At 38.5% G+C, this 17,245-nt stretch overlaps 1 protein-coding gene across 1 annotated transcript in view; it reads right to left on the bottom strand.

Moving 5' to 3' along the window:
- MAN1A1 (mannosidase alpha class 1A member 1) overlaps positions 1 to 17,245 on the bottom strand; it is a 156,034-nt gene that overhangs the window by 105,332 nt on the left and 33,457 nt on the right. Inside the window, exons 2-3 of the mRNA XM_075414151.1 lie at positions 10,686 to 10,782; positions 63 to 178 (exon numbers count right to left, since the gene is read on the bottom strand). Of these exons, the coding sequence (XP_075270266.1) occupies positions 63 to 178; positions 10,686 to 10,782 (213 nt within the window). The remainder of the gene's footprint in view (positions 1 to 62; positions 179 to 10,685; positions 10,783 to 17,245) is intronic.

Below are 17,245 nucleotides of genomic sequence, written 5' to 3'. Positions count from 1 at the left end.
GTCCTCAACCGGCCCCTGAAGACTAAACAGAGCGTTAAATGTGAATCAGCAACACTACTTACCACATTGAAATCTAAGTTTTTTTCAACCCACTCCTTGGCTTCCTTGAATTCCTCTTTCATTTCCATGATGTATAGTGTATCAAGGGCATCCACTATTGTTGCTCCTTGAATGTTACCTGAAATACATGAAGAGCCAGTGATTTCCTTTCCAACAGCAGGCTTTTTAGTTAGATCTAATTAATTTAAATGAATTCTAATTTCAAAATCCAATTTCAGTTAATCCAATTAAAAATTTGGCATATAACCATTCAAGTGGGCAACTAGTAATTCACAGCCTTAACTTTGATTCCCATGTCACAACACAGCATCATAATATTTAAGTATTTCTTCGACTAATGAAGTTTTGAAGAGCGGTTCTGATACGCTTCATTTTCAGCCATGCTTTTGCATTTTTAAACACTGATAGAACAGTTCACTGTAAAATGTAATTCACAGAAGACAATATATCTCAATAAATGGAGAAATAACTGTTTCTTCCAGTTTGGAGCGAAGCAAATAATTTGCTTTTTTGGTTTTATACTGAGTACCATACGTAAAGCTTTAAGAAGCTGATAAGTAGCAATTACATTTCAGTCAAGCAACCCCTTTAAGACCTACCCTCTCTGAAAAACATTTTTTCTGATACTGTGCATCACCATGTAACCTGCACAAGATAGCACTGGGGAACCAAAGACAAACTCGCACACATCTGAATTTCTCAGCTCTGACAAACTGCCAGACATTGATTTTCAGCCCAAGTTCTGGTTGTTTGCAAAAGCGGCATCCTTCTGCCTCTGTTACGGAGAAGGAGAAGACTCAGATTACTAGCCTTCACCTAACATTGAAAGATGAAATATCATCAGTATGTTCAATTTGGCATGGATTAAATGTTCATGATCCTGTACTGAAAGGGTAATGTGGAGGGTCGGGGAGAAAATAAAGCCATCCAGATGACTTTGCCATGCTTCCTTCAAATTTACAATGACCTATTTAAAACGCCATTTTGTCTAAGAAGAGTTTGAATTCCTATTTACTGAAGAGTGTCAAAAATTCAATTTTGGCCACTTTACTCAATTTTATATCTAAGAATTTGGCTCCAGCAATCTTCATTATGAACGCAAACTACTGTTAAGATATTCTTTAGAGAAGACCCTAGATACAGAAGTAAAGATTTAGAATTGCAAAATATTTTAGGTAGCAAGGAGCAGAGGAAGTCACTAGGTCCAATCTCTCTCTCGCCCATCAGGGCTAACGACTGGGGTGGATAATCCACTTGTCATTCTGGAATCAATTGCACAAGACAGTAGCTACAATTAACTTTACAGAACTTTATTATCATCTTGCCTCTGAAATACCTCATGAAAAAGTAAACTTAGTTTCGTAGATTTAGAAGTATCAGAACTGAATTATTCATATTTAAGTAGGAAACCCAAAAGTAAACTTAGTTTCATAGATTTAGAAGTATCAGAACAAATATTCACATTTAAGTAGGAAATCCACTATTTCAGTCAAGTTTTGTGTTTACTACCATCAAGGTTTTCTACCTTGCAATGAAATGGAGGAGTGATTGGAGATTTGCAGGACTGGCATAATTTTCTTAAGTTTCCAGGTAGAATATAATTTTCCATTTGTATCATCTTAAACAAAATAATACTTCAGATTATTATAACAGTTACTTGGTACATTTAACAGAACCAGATGCTCTCTGTTTTAGCAGCTGCTAATTGCTTATACCATCCTTTTTGGAATGCCCCTTTCTTACTCTGAAGAAAGTAATCTATATGTTTCCCCCCAGATATTTCACTAATAAAACTGCAGCCTACTTTGGTATGAAGGACATCATATTTTCCCAGAGTTTATTTGGAACTTGGCTGCCCTTCTATCACATTATATGAAAAGCATTCCTTTAAACTTGGCTAAGTAACTTGTATTTTTCCTGAGCTCATGTGAAAGTGAGAGTGATTGTGGAAAAATGCTGGAGGACAAGTGCTCAAGAACACTACTGTAAAGGCTCTGGAGATGTTTAGCAACCCTCACCACAAAAGCAGCTCCTGGTGAACTTTTACAACTGAGCTCTACTTACGGAAAAGTCATCTATAACCCGATTTCTTTGACTGGACTGCAATAGGCTCACTGGACTGCAATAGGCTCACAATGCAATGACATTCTTTGTGATAATCCTCTTGTAATACGGCTACCACCACCTCTAAACATTTGAGCTTTCAATTTTAAGAATTCGTACTTGATCTGCCACTCACTACTGAGTCAGAAGAAAAAGAGGAAAATTCAACCTTATTGAGAAATCTCACTTAGAGTCATCCACTTCCTAAAATACTCCCCCCGGAATCTGGTCTATATGGCCTACTTAGAGCATAGATCTCTCCCTGCAGACAGGCAGAAGAAAATGGAAGAATCTCCAGTAGATCTTACTTTATTTGAAACAACTTTTGCTATTTTTCTGAAGGCTCCAGAAAACAGAATAAGGCAATTAATGTGACAATTAAATAGACAAGTTTGTCTCAAACAGTTATACTTCAAAATTCTTCACAAAAGAACACAGAATGCAGTTTTAAAGTGTCAGTTTAGAGGCAAGAACTATGACTTGTGAAGAATTACAGTTTATGCTAAGTTAGCCAACAGGATAATCCATACTGAAGAGCATAAAGGAAATTGTGTAGCTGAACAGCTCATTTATAACCAGTCAGATAAACAGGGGGGAGCTACTGGAAGGCTGCTAGAAGGTCTCCCTGCAGCCTTCTCTTCTACAGGCTGAACAGCCCCAACTCTCTCAGCCTTTTCTCACAGGAGAGGTGCTCCAGCCCTCTGACCATTTTTGTGGCCCTTATCTGGACCCGCTCCAACAGGTCTATATCTTTCCTGTGCTGAGGGCTCCAGAGCTGGACGCAGGACTCCAGGTGAGGTCTCACCAGAGCAGAGCAGAGGAGCAGAATCACCTCCCTCGACCTGCTGGCCACGCTGCTTTTGATGCAGCCCAGGATAGGGTTGACCTTCTGGGTTGTGAGTGCACATTGCTGGGTCATGTTGAGCTGCTCATCAGCTAACACCCCCAAGTCCTTCTTCCTGGCTGCTCTCAATCCATTTCCCGCCCAGCCTGTATCTGTGCTTGGGTTTGCCCCACCCTGTGTGCAGGAGCACCTATATGCTCCATTTTACCTACTTTGTTAAACCTGCTTCTGTTTTTCTCTCTCTTCTTTACTAACAGCATCATTTATTCCATGTAAGTGATTAATAGAGAACACTTAAAATAGCCTACAAGCTATTTAACTGAAGAGACAGCAAAAGAAATCAGTCAGGATGAAACTTCAAGTGGACTATCTAGTAGCATCTGCAGAGCATCATTTCCAGTTTAACACTTGAAATCTTTAGCAATGATCTGGAAGAAAATAAAAAGAACCTACTGCTAACAAGATTTGTGGATGATTAATGAAGATGGCTGACTACACAGCATTTCAGAATAGTGTGATATAAAGCACAGAGCAGTCTAGATCACCCCTGGGTACACAGTGGCTTCATTTAAGCAGCATACTTTTTAATATCTGACAAAGGTATGTGCACACAAAAAAGAAGAGGAGATAATGTTAGAGTAGGGCCTCAGGGGCAGGGGGGCAGAGCAGAATAAAAAAAAAAGTGATCAGAAGATGAATAACGTCTTCTGAGTTTCCACAGTGTCACTGCATGGAGAACTGCTATGGATGACAAGCTTATTAGCACAGCTCTGTGACTGAACTTATGTGGCCATATGGTTTAAGGACCACAATTGGCTTATGGCCAAACTGTTTGGAGGGTGGGCCAAAAGAAGCTTTTATTTGTCTAGTCCAGGCTTTTAGACATGGCTTATATTTTTCCCAAAAGAAACTGCAATAAAATACAGCCAGGATGACAGAATCAATGTATGTTGGTGCACTTCATAATTTGTTTACCACTTTCCTCCCATCCTTTGTATACAAACTTTGGGGTTTTGTTCTTCAGAACATCCACATTCCTTGCTGTCAAATATACTTGGAGATATACATACACACACACACGCGCATATGTATATATTCATACATACGTGTGAAACAGATGAAGATCTGTGATCTGCAAGCATATCCTACAGAACATTACCTGGAGAAAAGTTTCAGATGTGTCCTTATGCACTGTCTATAACAGGAAGGAAGCCAGGTCCCTCACTCTTCTCGAATTAAACTGCTTTTTCTGATTATGTGTCATATTCTGACTGGAAGGAAATTGTAGCAATGCACACGACAAAAATGGAAGATAATGAAAGATGAACTACGAAATGGCCTCAGGTCCTGCTATACATCAGGTCCCTCACCTATAAAAGTTCACCGTCCCACAAGAATCATAAAACTAGGATTTCTTGTTCTTGTGTGTCTGTGGAGGATCAGTAGAATGTTGTCTTTTTCTGGAAGAAAAAGACAGTTTTGTGTTTCTGATATAAAGTATGAAAATTAATATAGGACATTCATATTTGCATTTTTTTAGTGTGATGGGAATTCAGTGCATACAAATAATAATGGATATCCCTTTAAAAACAGTGCAAATTTTCAAAAATTTATTTCCTCTATTATTGTCAGAAGAACTGCTTATTAGGGCTACTTTGTACTACTATGGAAAAGAAAATTTTATAGGTAGCTGTATTTGAATTGCACTTAAGACGCACCCTGGTCTTAGAATCTTTAGTGTTTTCAGCCAGTGAGGCAAATTTGTCTTGTCACCTTCCAGTTATTGTAAGTTGAAGAAGCTCAGTCAAAGCAGACGTATTCTATGAAATCTTCCTCCAGTCTGTCATTTCAGAATCTTAATTCCAGCCAAAAACACAGAAATATAAACTGTCAGAATTTTTTCTTAATCTGCCCATTAAGAATAGTTCAGATTTTCTTAACATGGGGAATAAGACCATACATTTTGTAACATCAAAAATGCAAATTAAAAAATCAAGCATCCAATTTTTTTCAGCTCTATATGCATATACATTGTACAGTAACGACTCTGAAATACATTATTCTCAATATACTCAAGAATACATACAGGTTTGATATAGGTTTGAGAAAATTAACGTTTTGATTAATCTGTAGATTTCTTAGAGCATTGTTTCAAAAGCTGATTTAGATTTTAAAACAGTGTTTTTCTTTATATAAAGTTCACTGAAAAGGTTCCTATCCAATATCATTAGCAATTTAAAGTTTCAAGAGTGATTAATTATTAAAGTATGCTACGCCAAAACATGAAACTCTTACTCAAGTACTGGCAAACCCTCAGCAACACTGACATTTTTAATTTCAGTCACTATTACCAGCTGGTAAGAGTGGGAAAAGAAACAATACTTTCAATTTTTTACAGATCTAGCTTTTCATATGTGCAACATGAAACAATGCTGTGATATTTCTAGAATACTCTTCTAATCTCTAATATTTTGTACATTTGTGCACGTTAGAGCCAGCTCTGGTGTCTTTGTATTTAATAGAGCTTGATGAATTTTTCCTCCATTGCCCATCTCAGCTTTCCGTGGAAGCCTTTAGCACCTACCACGCTTCAGTCACCCATGTGGCTCAGGTACACATTTCCTTACGAACCGCCTTCTTTTGTTTCTCTGAACATGCTGCCTGCTGATTTGATATTTCCACCCCTTACAAAGGCTACTGTTCTCCACTAGGAACAATAAATCCCTGTTCACCCACTCTCTGCTACCTTCTATGTACTTCCATATGTTATACTGAAAAGTTTTCGATCTTTACTACCTTGAGTTCAAGTCTCCTAGTTCTGTCTATTAACTTTGAATTGTATCTCCCACGCCACTATGTGCCAGTTTAAATTTAGGTATGTTAGACCTCATTTGCTATTTTAAAGAGCAATTCTCATCTGTCAGGGAATCCTTCTCAGTTCATGGAGTTGCTTGCAGTTTGCCAGTGCCGTAGCTACCTCGAGTAACTTGTTAGTGCTGTCAAACTGTCACTCTGCTCATTTGATTTTCCAGCGCTGTGATAAATAATTTGAGGGCATGGCCTCAGCAGCAATGCATCCCTACAAGAGGCCAGTAATAACCTCCCAACATGCTTTTTTGGAAATATAAAAAGACAATAAACTTCCTTGTCTCAGTACTGACCAACTTTGAAAAAAAAGCAGTTGTGCAGCATGACCTCCTTTCACAAATGCTGTGCTGAGTCATTCATCCACATATCTGCTAATGTTATTCTTTAGATGAGTTTCTATCAATTTAGTTGGGAAAGATATCAGGCTTACTTCCAAAATTGAGCACATACTGGGATTCAAAATTCCAAGGAATCCAGCAGCAAAAGTGAAGAGAAACAAGATTGGGGAGGGGGGGGCAAGATGTTGACGCATTTCAATTTAAATTAACTTCTTATTTAAACACATGTAAAATTAATTTTCTAGCGCTATATTAATAAACTTCCAGTTGAAAAATACATATTGGTGCACACTGCAAGAGAGTTTTGAATATGAATTATGTCAAGCTTTAAAAATCTTCATACACCTAAATACTCTGTACAAGAAGCTACAAACATCAGTTCAAAGTGGGAGGAACAGGATCTTGCTAAACTATCGTACATTGGCTTTGCAGACTGTATTTATTAAATGCTTCCCTTTTGCCCTACAGAAAAGGTCCTTTTTCACTTGCAGAGACTAATTATACTATGCCCACAAGTTGCAATATTATTAAACTTGCAATACTGCACATGAAGTACAGTTACAGATAATTAAAAAAGCCCTTCAGCAACACTCAACTGAAGTGCACAAATACTTCTAGAAAAAGCTCTCCACCAGTGCAGCAATGTTCATTAGTTTTCAAATTAGTACAGAAGGCTTGGAGAGGAATAGCTCCTGGGTTGGGAGGCTGGTGGTGGGGTGCTGTGAAAAAAAATTGGCAAAATTGTGATTTTGCCACTTTCCCCCACACTAGGAGGGTACATGGATAAAGCTCTATTTTAGCAAACATTGTTAACAGTAATCAGAAACTTTAAAGGTTAAAGTATTAAAAACTAACAGCACTTATTCAGGGCCCACTCTCTACCAGGTATGGGCAGAGAGTGACCAGTGCTTGGAGCAGAAGTCATACCAGCACACGAGACATGCCTTGTTCTGCTGATGCACAGGTACGGTTGCAAACAGATATTTAGCAATTCCAGTTTACTTGATTAGCCTAGAAACAGTTGTACACTTCATGAAATTAAACTAATAAGAATGCTACAGAGACAACAACTGATGACTTTTCCCTTCTGCCTTTTCAAACAGTTGTTACTGCAAACAAATTCTTTGTAGTTGGAGTAAACTATAAAAAACTCACAATAATGTTGGTTACTTGCCAAGACAACATGGCAAAAGCTAAAGTGGCAAATAAAAAGGGAATCAAAACATTCCATGGATGTGTTGAAAAGACTTTGCAATGGTCAGAGGCAAGTATGTGGCTCTGGCTTGAAACAGAAATATTTCAGTTTACATGTGTTTCAGCCTTTCTCTAATAGTTAATAATTTTTAGTGTGCACAGGAAGCAACTTCTGGTCATACCATGAATATGCCTACAGTCTACCAGTCTTAAGACTCGCTCAACTTATCAGATACACCCTCCACACACTGCTCACAGAATACCAGCAAGATCAAGGCAGGTCCTTCAAAAGTTGGCTTCATGGCCTGGGTTTAGGACAAGTAAAATGTCATTTCAAAGTTGGTCAAGCAGTCCTCAGCTACAGAAGAGCTCTACTATTCTTAATTTGTACGAGGTACTAAAGCAGGATGCTCTTCCTTCGCCTGAGGCCAGAACCACCAGTTGTCACTACCCTTTCTCCCATCGTCATCAACCTTTCTCCCGTCGTCATCCCACCGGCCGTATTCCTCTACTCATAGCCTAACAATAGCGTCAGCTACATTCATGATGGTATTGCCCAACAGTCGCATCCATGCGTAATTACAGTTCTTAGAAGCCCACCTTATTTTTGTGTTTCAGAGAAACACATCATGACGGTTGTGTCTTGCCTTCAAGACAACACTTGTCATTATAATCTATCTACAAAATGCCTTATCATGTTACCAAGGATTGAAGCATGTATAGTTTCAAAATTAAGCATAGAAACAATTTCATTTGAAAACAACCCTCCCCTTCTGTGTCAGGAGAGCTACACTGTCTGTAACATACAGAACACTAAGCACCAGCGAACCACAGCATTGGAATCTGTTCTTCCTCACAGTGAGGTACTTAAAGTCTCTATCCCATAGCAGACACTTCCAATATATGCAAATTACCATAACTGCACCAATTAATTAGTAGAAGGGGAAGTGTCCAAAATTAAATAGCTGGCTAATGAAATATGCTACATCTTACTGCTATTAGGACAATCGGAAACTTGTATTTTTGAAAAACTGAGACTTAGAAGCAAGAAGAAAAGACGATCATGGCAAACTCGAAATAGTTACAATGACAGTGAACTGAAGCTCTTACTTGATTTCTGAAGGTTGCGAGGAGATTTGTGGGACTCAGAGCTGGAGGTAACCTGTTCTCAAATAATTTAATTCCGAATAACCTTAAAAGTAGCCAACAATTTGCAATTTCTTAAAAATGCAACCATTGCATGTAAGAAAAAAAAAAGAACCAGAAACAAAGAACATAAGGAAAGTTGTCCTTTCACGAGACAAAAGAGGTTCAACTATTTGATAAAAACAAAAAATAAGGCAAAAAACAGATCATCCTTTTCTTGCCTTATGAAAAAGAAGGCATTTTTTGAATTCAGACATGAAGGTACAGACCAGATCTAATGATCTGCGGACACTACTACAGAAACAAGGATTTGTTTCTAAAAAAGCAAAAGGAGCTTATGGATTTAGGAAAGGGTAGCTTGTGAAACACGACTGCTTGCAGATACGCTGCTCTTTAGTATTCTGTAAAGCAATTCAGCAAAAAGAGACCTAATGCTTATTTTGATTTGCCACCAAGATCAATAAAAGTGAAGATGTTCCTAAGGAAATCTCCTCAGCAATAAGATCTTATACTAGATGACCATGATGAGAAAGTGATCTGCATTTAGACTGACTCTGGCTTTTACTCCTTTAAATGCAGTTTTATTTTCAAATTCAACACTTGTCCTGTTCCACACTGAATAGTGCCTGCAGTGACTTATTCGTACGCAACATCCACAGAACTCCTGCCTAAGAATTTTGCAAGTCAACACGTCTACAGCTTTTTTCTGCCAATACACAAAATATAATTAAGAACAGAAACTTTGTAAATTTTTATACAATTTCTGATTCCAAATGAAACCAGCATAAGCATTTTAAATTTCAAGACATCGTGTGCCATTTTGTTGTCCTCCAAGAAAACAAAGACAACAGGATTGCATTAAACAGTTCTTCAAATATATTAAATTGCACAACTATCAATCCTCTGAATGAAGATAATAAAAAATATTAAGTTTTCAAGAAAACAGAAGCCCAAGTTAACCCTGAAGTTCATCCACATTATTTTGGTTTCAAGCACCCAACAATGTTTGAAGTCCAACAACTAAGTATATAATAATTACCTAGTAACATTTTTGATGTAACTTGGGTAGACAAGCAGTGCAGCAAGATCAATGTAGATGTATTTTCAAAATTATTTTTGTAATCACAACTGCTGTCTCTTAGCAACTTCCAAATATAGTTGAGGATTTGATAAGTGCTCTATTTAGAACTTCTTAGGAACTGTTTCCACTTCAAACTATCTTTTGCAAACATTCAACAAAATAAGTTCCTGTTAAAATCAAAATAATGTATTGATTTTGTCTCAGCTCCAGAAATCAGTTCATTTTACAGCTTTTTGTTTGTAAAACAGAGGCTATTTGAATACAAAGATTGCTGTCAAACAGTTTAATTGTTCATTTTTCTGAAAAACTAAAGATGATGACAGTTCATAGGACTGGTTTCACTTGCTTCCTCAGAAAGCTGTTGCTCTTCAGCTGCTATTTATCCAGTCCTATGTCCCACTTGGACACTGAAAAATCTTGCCTCATTACACTGGATTTCTGCAGTGTGCCTCTCCTGCTAGAACTTTTCAGTCCCATATTTGTTCAATGCTGATAACAACTTCGTCATTATTTAAACATGTGCTGTGCAACACTCAGAGGTGCAAATAATGGTTATAGTTATTAACAAGAAAGCCTGACATGGGAGCCTGACTGATATAGATTAACAATTTTTTTTAAGGAATGGAAATAAATTCCTGAGAGCTGTAGACAGCCTCAGCTACCTTCATGACTGAAGAGAGTATCTTTTGTTCCTTGTACAGGATTTATTTTTTTCACCTCCTTATAGTTTTTGTTTCCTGCTTATTGAACGTGGTGTCAGTGAGTTTCACTTCACAGGAAAAGTTTAAGGCAGGGCAGTATTTAATGCAACAAAACTACATCTTTATCATCCGGCAATGACATGCTTCATTGATTCTCATTGAGAAGAGAATCTATGAAAGTCATAGAAAGCATCACCTTCATTTACTGTTACTTTTTATATGTAATATAAGCAAGAAGCATCACACTGCATGACAGAGGGTAGAAAGAACACGTTTATCACCTATAAGCTTTTCAGCTGATTTACTGTTTTATGCTGACGTCACTGAGCACAAAAATACACTCTACTCACCAAATAAATTGCTTGAATGTCCTTGCTTAGATATGGGTTTCAGTTCATTTAATCCCCATGCGTAACGCTTATAATTATCCCAGGCATGTTTCATCATCTGTAGGGAAACAAAAGCAGGATTATAATGTTGATTTAGCAAGAAGCCATAGCAAATACTGACTTGAGAATATTCTCAATATTAAACATATTTAATTCAATGCTTAATGAAATTCATGTTGTATGCGCTAGAACTATGAAATACTCAATACATAATAACACTGACACTGTTTTCCGGGTGGCAGTGGGATGGTTACCATAACAATTCCATGTCTGTCCCATCTACCTCTACTGTTATCTGCATGCTTATGATCATGACACGCTCAAAAATAATTAATTTTTACGAAGCTAATTTACTGTGTTATACATCAGTTCAAGCAAGATATTATTTCCCTTCTGCATACACCTCTGAACCTGAGGAAAGTAAACATTTTTAAAGAAGTTTTTTCTCCTAGAGCAGGAATTTTTAAGGTCAAAATTAAGCTCACAGTAGTTTTCAGATTCTGGCAGAGACTTTCTTGCATAAAACTAGCTGGTTCAAACCCAGTATGGCTAATAACAGAAGAAAGCTAAAGTGGGCAGGCATAACACTTCGGAAAGGTTTTGAGGTTATTATGATATAGCCTTCTATGACTATAAATGCTACTGTATGCATCTGTAGCTACTTTCACATGTCATTTTGCACAAATAGCCGAGAACTTTTACAACTAAGCGTATCGCTACAAAACCGTGCTTTGCATAAAGAGGTGCAGCACAGCACAGACAAACACTGCTTTGGGAAACTGCCTTGAGGAACCCAGCACAGCGGCTCTGCACTCAGAGGACATCCATGTCAGAAGCTGGGACAGCAGATTGACTCAAGGACATCTCACACTCTCTACCACAACGATCAGCCAGACCTAGCCTGAACTGCCCTTTTCGGGGTGGTCCAGGTGCGTGGCCAGGACCCCGCCTGTCCCTCCCCGAGCACGCAGCGAGGACAACGCACACAGCTTTGCAGGCCTGGGGAAGAGCCACTGTCACTCCGGCGGGTCCAATGCCTCCCTTCACCAACCACCATCACCTTTATTTAACGCCCTCTCAGGAAGAGCATTTCTTCAAGGGCCACCACGAGCAGCCTGACTTCACGTAACAGAAGGAAAGAAGGAAAGACTTTCCCTCCACTGTCCCTCCTCCTCTCTTCCACAAGGGAGAGCAGCGCTGGGAACGCCAAAGGTCATCTTCTAGATAAAAAGTGACAGTTTCAGACCTTTTCAAAGATATTGCTTCAGGCTGTCAGCTGACAACACTGCTCTGCCCTTGCTTTCAGACCTCTTCTTGAGACCATGTGTGTCAAGGATAATTCTGTTAAATATCAGTTATAGTCCTAAATTCAAAAGCAACAGCCTTGGGACTTACTGATAATAGTAATCCTGCACTTTTTTCCTTCCTCTTTCCTTTGCGCAAATCACATAGAGATATTATGTTAACTAAAAATCTGCATTAAGCCAGACTATAATAAATGACAACAGATTTTCTAGAGTACTGCTACACTTGTGACAACAAATGTTTCTTTGCTATTTACAGAAGCATAAATGTGCATCTAACCTTCAGGAAAATTCAGGGATGCTAATTTACTCTAGAGCCCTTACAAGCCCATCTTCACAAATGTAAAATTTGGTATCTGCATTTAATACATGACCATTTTCAGCCAGAGGGTTAGCCTGGTGCCAGACCTCGGCTGCAAGGCAGCGAGCAACAGGCTGTGTGGAAACGCTCTTTGGCCATGGATGGCACCCACACGCTGGATGCCAGGAGCGGCATCCTTTGCTCGACTTCGGTGTAGCAGCTCTCCAAGGACAGGGTCTTTTGTCCCAGCGCAGAACCCGTAAGAGGCAGCCAAGTAGCAGACTTCATGTCTATGGGACATTCCCAGTCCCTGGCTACAGGGACCAAGATCATATGCAACTAATCATTTGGCCACAGAATATTTTCTAATTTACCAGCTGAAGTTTTCCAGTAATTTTTGTGTATTACAGATGAAAGGTTTATTCTGCCCTGCCATCATGTGACAGACCTGCAAGCTCAGCTTTAGAATATTATAGCACAAATTCTCAAAGATTTCAGCAGGCTAAATCCTGCCCTGAACAGAACCTGACATTTGCTACGCTGTGTCAAAGCTTATTTTCTCATAAAATCACATCAGAATCTTAATCTGGAAACACCACACAGAAGGGCTCTTTTAAAAAAAAAAAAAAAAAAAAATTTGTAATTAAGTGGTCTGAATCAAAGTGCCTAAAGATGTGGTATTTCAACAAAATTAAAATTGCTGAAGCCAGTACTGCCGTGGTCTTTCCCTTTTCCCCCCCTTTCTCTCCTAGCACATCCCCGCTCCTTCTCTCCCATAAGAGATGCAGTGTTCATCTATCCCCACACCAAGTCCGTTCAGGGAACAGAAACTTTTGCAAGTGAAATTTTTATTTTGAGGATCATTTTTGCCCTGTCTTGTTCCACAAGTCAGATCGCCACGAGTATCAAGAGTTACCAAGCCAGAAAGGCAGGAACAGCTCCAGACCCAGTTCAGTTCAACCAAAACAGTCACAAAGCCCACAACAGTACAAGAGGGCCCATATGTACTCATTTGCCTTTAGTTTTTCCAAAAGATTAACATTTTGATCATATTGCACTGTAAATGCATGCATGTGTTCCTAACTTCCATTAAGAAGAACCACTCCGATTACCTTGGTGCTAGTCAACCCCTAGATAGTAAGACAGGAAGATAACCCACACACTAGACATCACCATCTAATAATAATTATTATTACGTGTTAAAGAACAACTTTTTGTTGTTGTTTTTTTGTTTTCCTCCCATTTTGTTGAGTCTAACTACTCAGGTACCTGTGTCTAAATGCTTCTCAGGAAATTGTAATCCATGAATGAAAAAACCCAAGCAGACAAAACAAGTAATTTGAAAAAAATCCCTGAAAGCTTAAGAAATATTTCAGTGGGGAAAAAAACCCACCAGAATCTACTGAGCAAAACATTTAATTAATCTCTTTTGAATAATCAAAGTTTTAATTTAAATCTCTTCCAGAAAGTCTAGATTTAGACAAAAACACCCAGCTTAGTAATAAGATTCCTCCTAAGAAAAGGCACTTGTAGAACATCCTTGTTTCAGACATTTGGAGGTTTATGGACATAACATTGAAAGCAAAATGCAACTCCAAAAGCAGTCAGTGAGCTCTCTGGTGTTGGAAGAGGACAGGAGTGAGTCCAGCTGGACACAAACATGAATAGCTATTGAGCAAAAAGTTACTAGGACTCAGTGTTACTGTATTTACAGTGCGAATGGCCCACAGACATGGTGGCCTAAAAACCCACCCACCTTAGCCAACACTGCCTGCTGGACAATTGAGTTTGTGCTTGTAACCTAGCAAGAAGTCTCAATTTGTGTAATTCAGTACATCAGAAATACTCTACATGCTTTCCCCCCCTGTGGAAATTACAAAACTCTATTAAGTTTCCTACTAAATGAATTTCCTATGTTTAATAGCTTTACTTTCTATGTAAGAATGAAAAAGTTCTAAAATACTGCGCAGCAATTTGAATAGACCCAGCTCACTGATAATTAAGCCTTTGCTTAGGCAAAACTCCTAGCACTGGTAGCTCAGGCATGAATTTTAACAGATTTTTTTGAGAAATAAATCTATCTTTGCAGTCTTCACCATTTGTTTGCATGAGACATACCCAAACCAGTATCTCCAGATTTTTTTAATTCACAAAGGCCCTTCTGATCACCTCTCTGACTACTTGTACAAGCACTGCACTTGAAATGTCTAAACATCACGATTACTGAGAACATCTGTATTTCAGCACATTATGGATCCTTTTAAAAAGAGAAATTCCTAATGACGAAGAGTCTAACAGCTTTTGTCCAGATGATTCCAGATACTCCCAAACTCCTCTACAGTGTAACTAATAAAATTATTTCAACTGAATGCTTTCAAATAATTCCTTTTTAGTCCTCCAGGATGTCAATAGGCAAGAGTTATATTTGCACAGATGTATTCCTCAGTCCTTCTGGCTTTACAAAGATACGTTCACTGAACCTCAAGTTCATATATTTATTTTTAGCAGTTAATACAAGCTGGGGAGATGTCAAAGAGGACATCAGGAAAAGAATTCAAGCACCTTCTAGATTGGGAAAAAGGAAAAAAAAAATCATTGCTTGAAATAGTGTCATCCTGACCTTCAACAGAGCCATCCAAACCATGCCAAGACAAGGGAGGAAGGCAGAAAACTAAGGTACTGGAAGCCCAAGAAATGAAGAGATAAGTTAAAGAAAAAGAGAAATAAACCAAAAACAAAACTCTGAACAAAACCTGAGTTTGCTTGTCTAACTCTCTTTGCTAGATTAAATAATCTCCTTCTCAGTTTACTCTGAACTTTTTACACATTTAAGTTGTTCACACCTTTTAAACTTCTGTTTACCAGAACATGTTCACTCAGTCTGGTCTTCCTGAATCTTCTCTCCTTCCTGTTGCTGTAACTAAAACTTCATTCTTTCACAGTATCAGCAAGCGAAATGGAGTCCCTAGAATTAGTAAGAAACCTCCATACATGCTCCACTTAATCTTTCCTCCTGTACAAATCCTGCACAACTTGCATGGTTGATGTCTGTCCTGGGTCTGGCCAGGATGGAGTTAGCATCCTTCACAGACGCCCATATGGAGTTTTGAATTTGTGGCTGAAATAACGTTGATAACACAGCCATATTTTGGCTATTGCTGAACAGTACTTGTACAACATCAAGGCTTTCTCTTTTTCCAGCTCCTGCCCCTTTCCCGCTCTCCCCAACAAGTAGGAGGGGGGGTGGTGAAGAGGTTGGGAGGGCACAAAGCTGGGACAGCTGACTCCAGCTGGTCAAAGGGATACTCCCTACCATCCAGCATCATGTTTAGCAATAAAAACTGAGGCAGAAGGAGTGGTTTTCCAAAGCAGCTGTTGCTCAGAGACTGGGCATCAGTCTGCTTGTGGGAGGTGGTGAGCGATTGCCTTTGCATCATTTGTCCCTGCCCCCTCCTTCCTTCACCTAATAAACGGCCTTTATCTTGACCCAACAGTTTTCTCACTTCTGTTCTTCATTTCTCCCCCGCAGCCCATCAGCTGGGCCAACAGCTGTTTGGGTGCTTGGCTGCTGGTCCAAGTGAACCCACCACAATGTCTCATAATATCTCCAGTGCAGAAAGGTTGTGACCACAACGCAACCCCCAGCTGGTTTCTTCACTCTGATGACAATATTACATTAACCATTAGCAAAAACTCAAGCTTTAGAAAGCCTTAGTTTTTTACTTTTCATTCCCATTACTGTTAATGAACAACTGAACCGAAATGAGACTCAATCAGAATCACAGAAGGGTTGAGGTTGGAAGGGACTCTGGAGTCCTCTTGCGCAGCCCTTATTGAAAGACCATTCTCAATGGTTTTCACAGTCCCCAAGTTCCAGCCGAATTGCAGTACATCTGAAAAACTTCACAATCATTCCAGAAGTCTGTTATTAGTAAACATAACCGTATCTTTGAAGGCAGTGTCATCAATCAGGATTTCTTGGTGAAAAATTGTATGGTCTGCTTCAGCTGAATCACTATCAGCTTTCATAAAATCATGCTCTGCTTAAAATGCTCTTGCAGAATCTACTGATTATCACGGTGAATAATTTTTGGCAATACACAGTCTGTCTTTTTTATTTGAGTTATCAAAAGGGTTACATTCGTGTTTCATCATCTTCATAATGATACTTAATGTAATATTGCACTTCTAAAGAAACAGAAATTATTAAGTGAGTTTATTGATCCTGTCTTGAATAATTTGCATCTTGGAAACATGAAGTAATAGGTTAATTTTTCCCTAGATCTCAATACAGAACACTTTCTTCCTAGGATTAGGAACCACAACTACATTGTGAAATCATTTTACAATTTCCCTTGTTTCAGAGCATGATCTTTGTTACTTTTGTCATTATTCACTATTATTGCTTTAGTAGTACTCCAAAGCCTTTACTTGAATTTTTTCTTGCAGTTCTGTACGTAATCATAACACATTCCAATGTCTTTTCTATCTGGAACTGTTTCGATCACTAATAACTGCCTTGAATTGCCTTAAAAAAATTTAATTGTGTTTTTAAAGTTTTCATCAGTATTTGCAGCTTTTTACCCTGTTCAAACTTGCTCTATAGTGGAAATTCTAGGTAAAGGTGTAGGGTGTTCTACTGCAATTACTTCTTCACTAATTAGTTCATAACCTTATCTAAGCAGACACCCAAATATAACTAAGAGCGATACATGTCTGCTTTTGTTTTTTTTCAGTTACACTGTCTGCTGTTATGCTAGACCACTGACAACATTAAATTTTTAGCAACTTTTTATAAAACAAAAGCTCAAAGTTAACTTCTCGATTGAAGACCAAGAGAGTCATTAGAAAACTAGACAAAACTGGTTTATATTCAGAGCAGCTTTTCTGTAGGTAGAACTGTGTCTTGAGTTTGA

Source organism: Opisthocomus hoazin, chromosome 2, assembly GCF_030867145.1.
Source record: "Opisthocomus hoazin isolate bOpiHoa1 chromosome 2, bOpiHoa1.hap1, whole genome shotgun sequence".
NCBI classification, from domain to species: domain Eukaryota; kingdom Metazoa; phylum Chordata; class Aves; order Opisthocomiformes; family Opisthocomidae; genus Opisthocomus; species Opisthocomus hoazin.
This window is presented reverse-complemented; position numbering and strand designations above follow the sequence as displayed.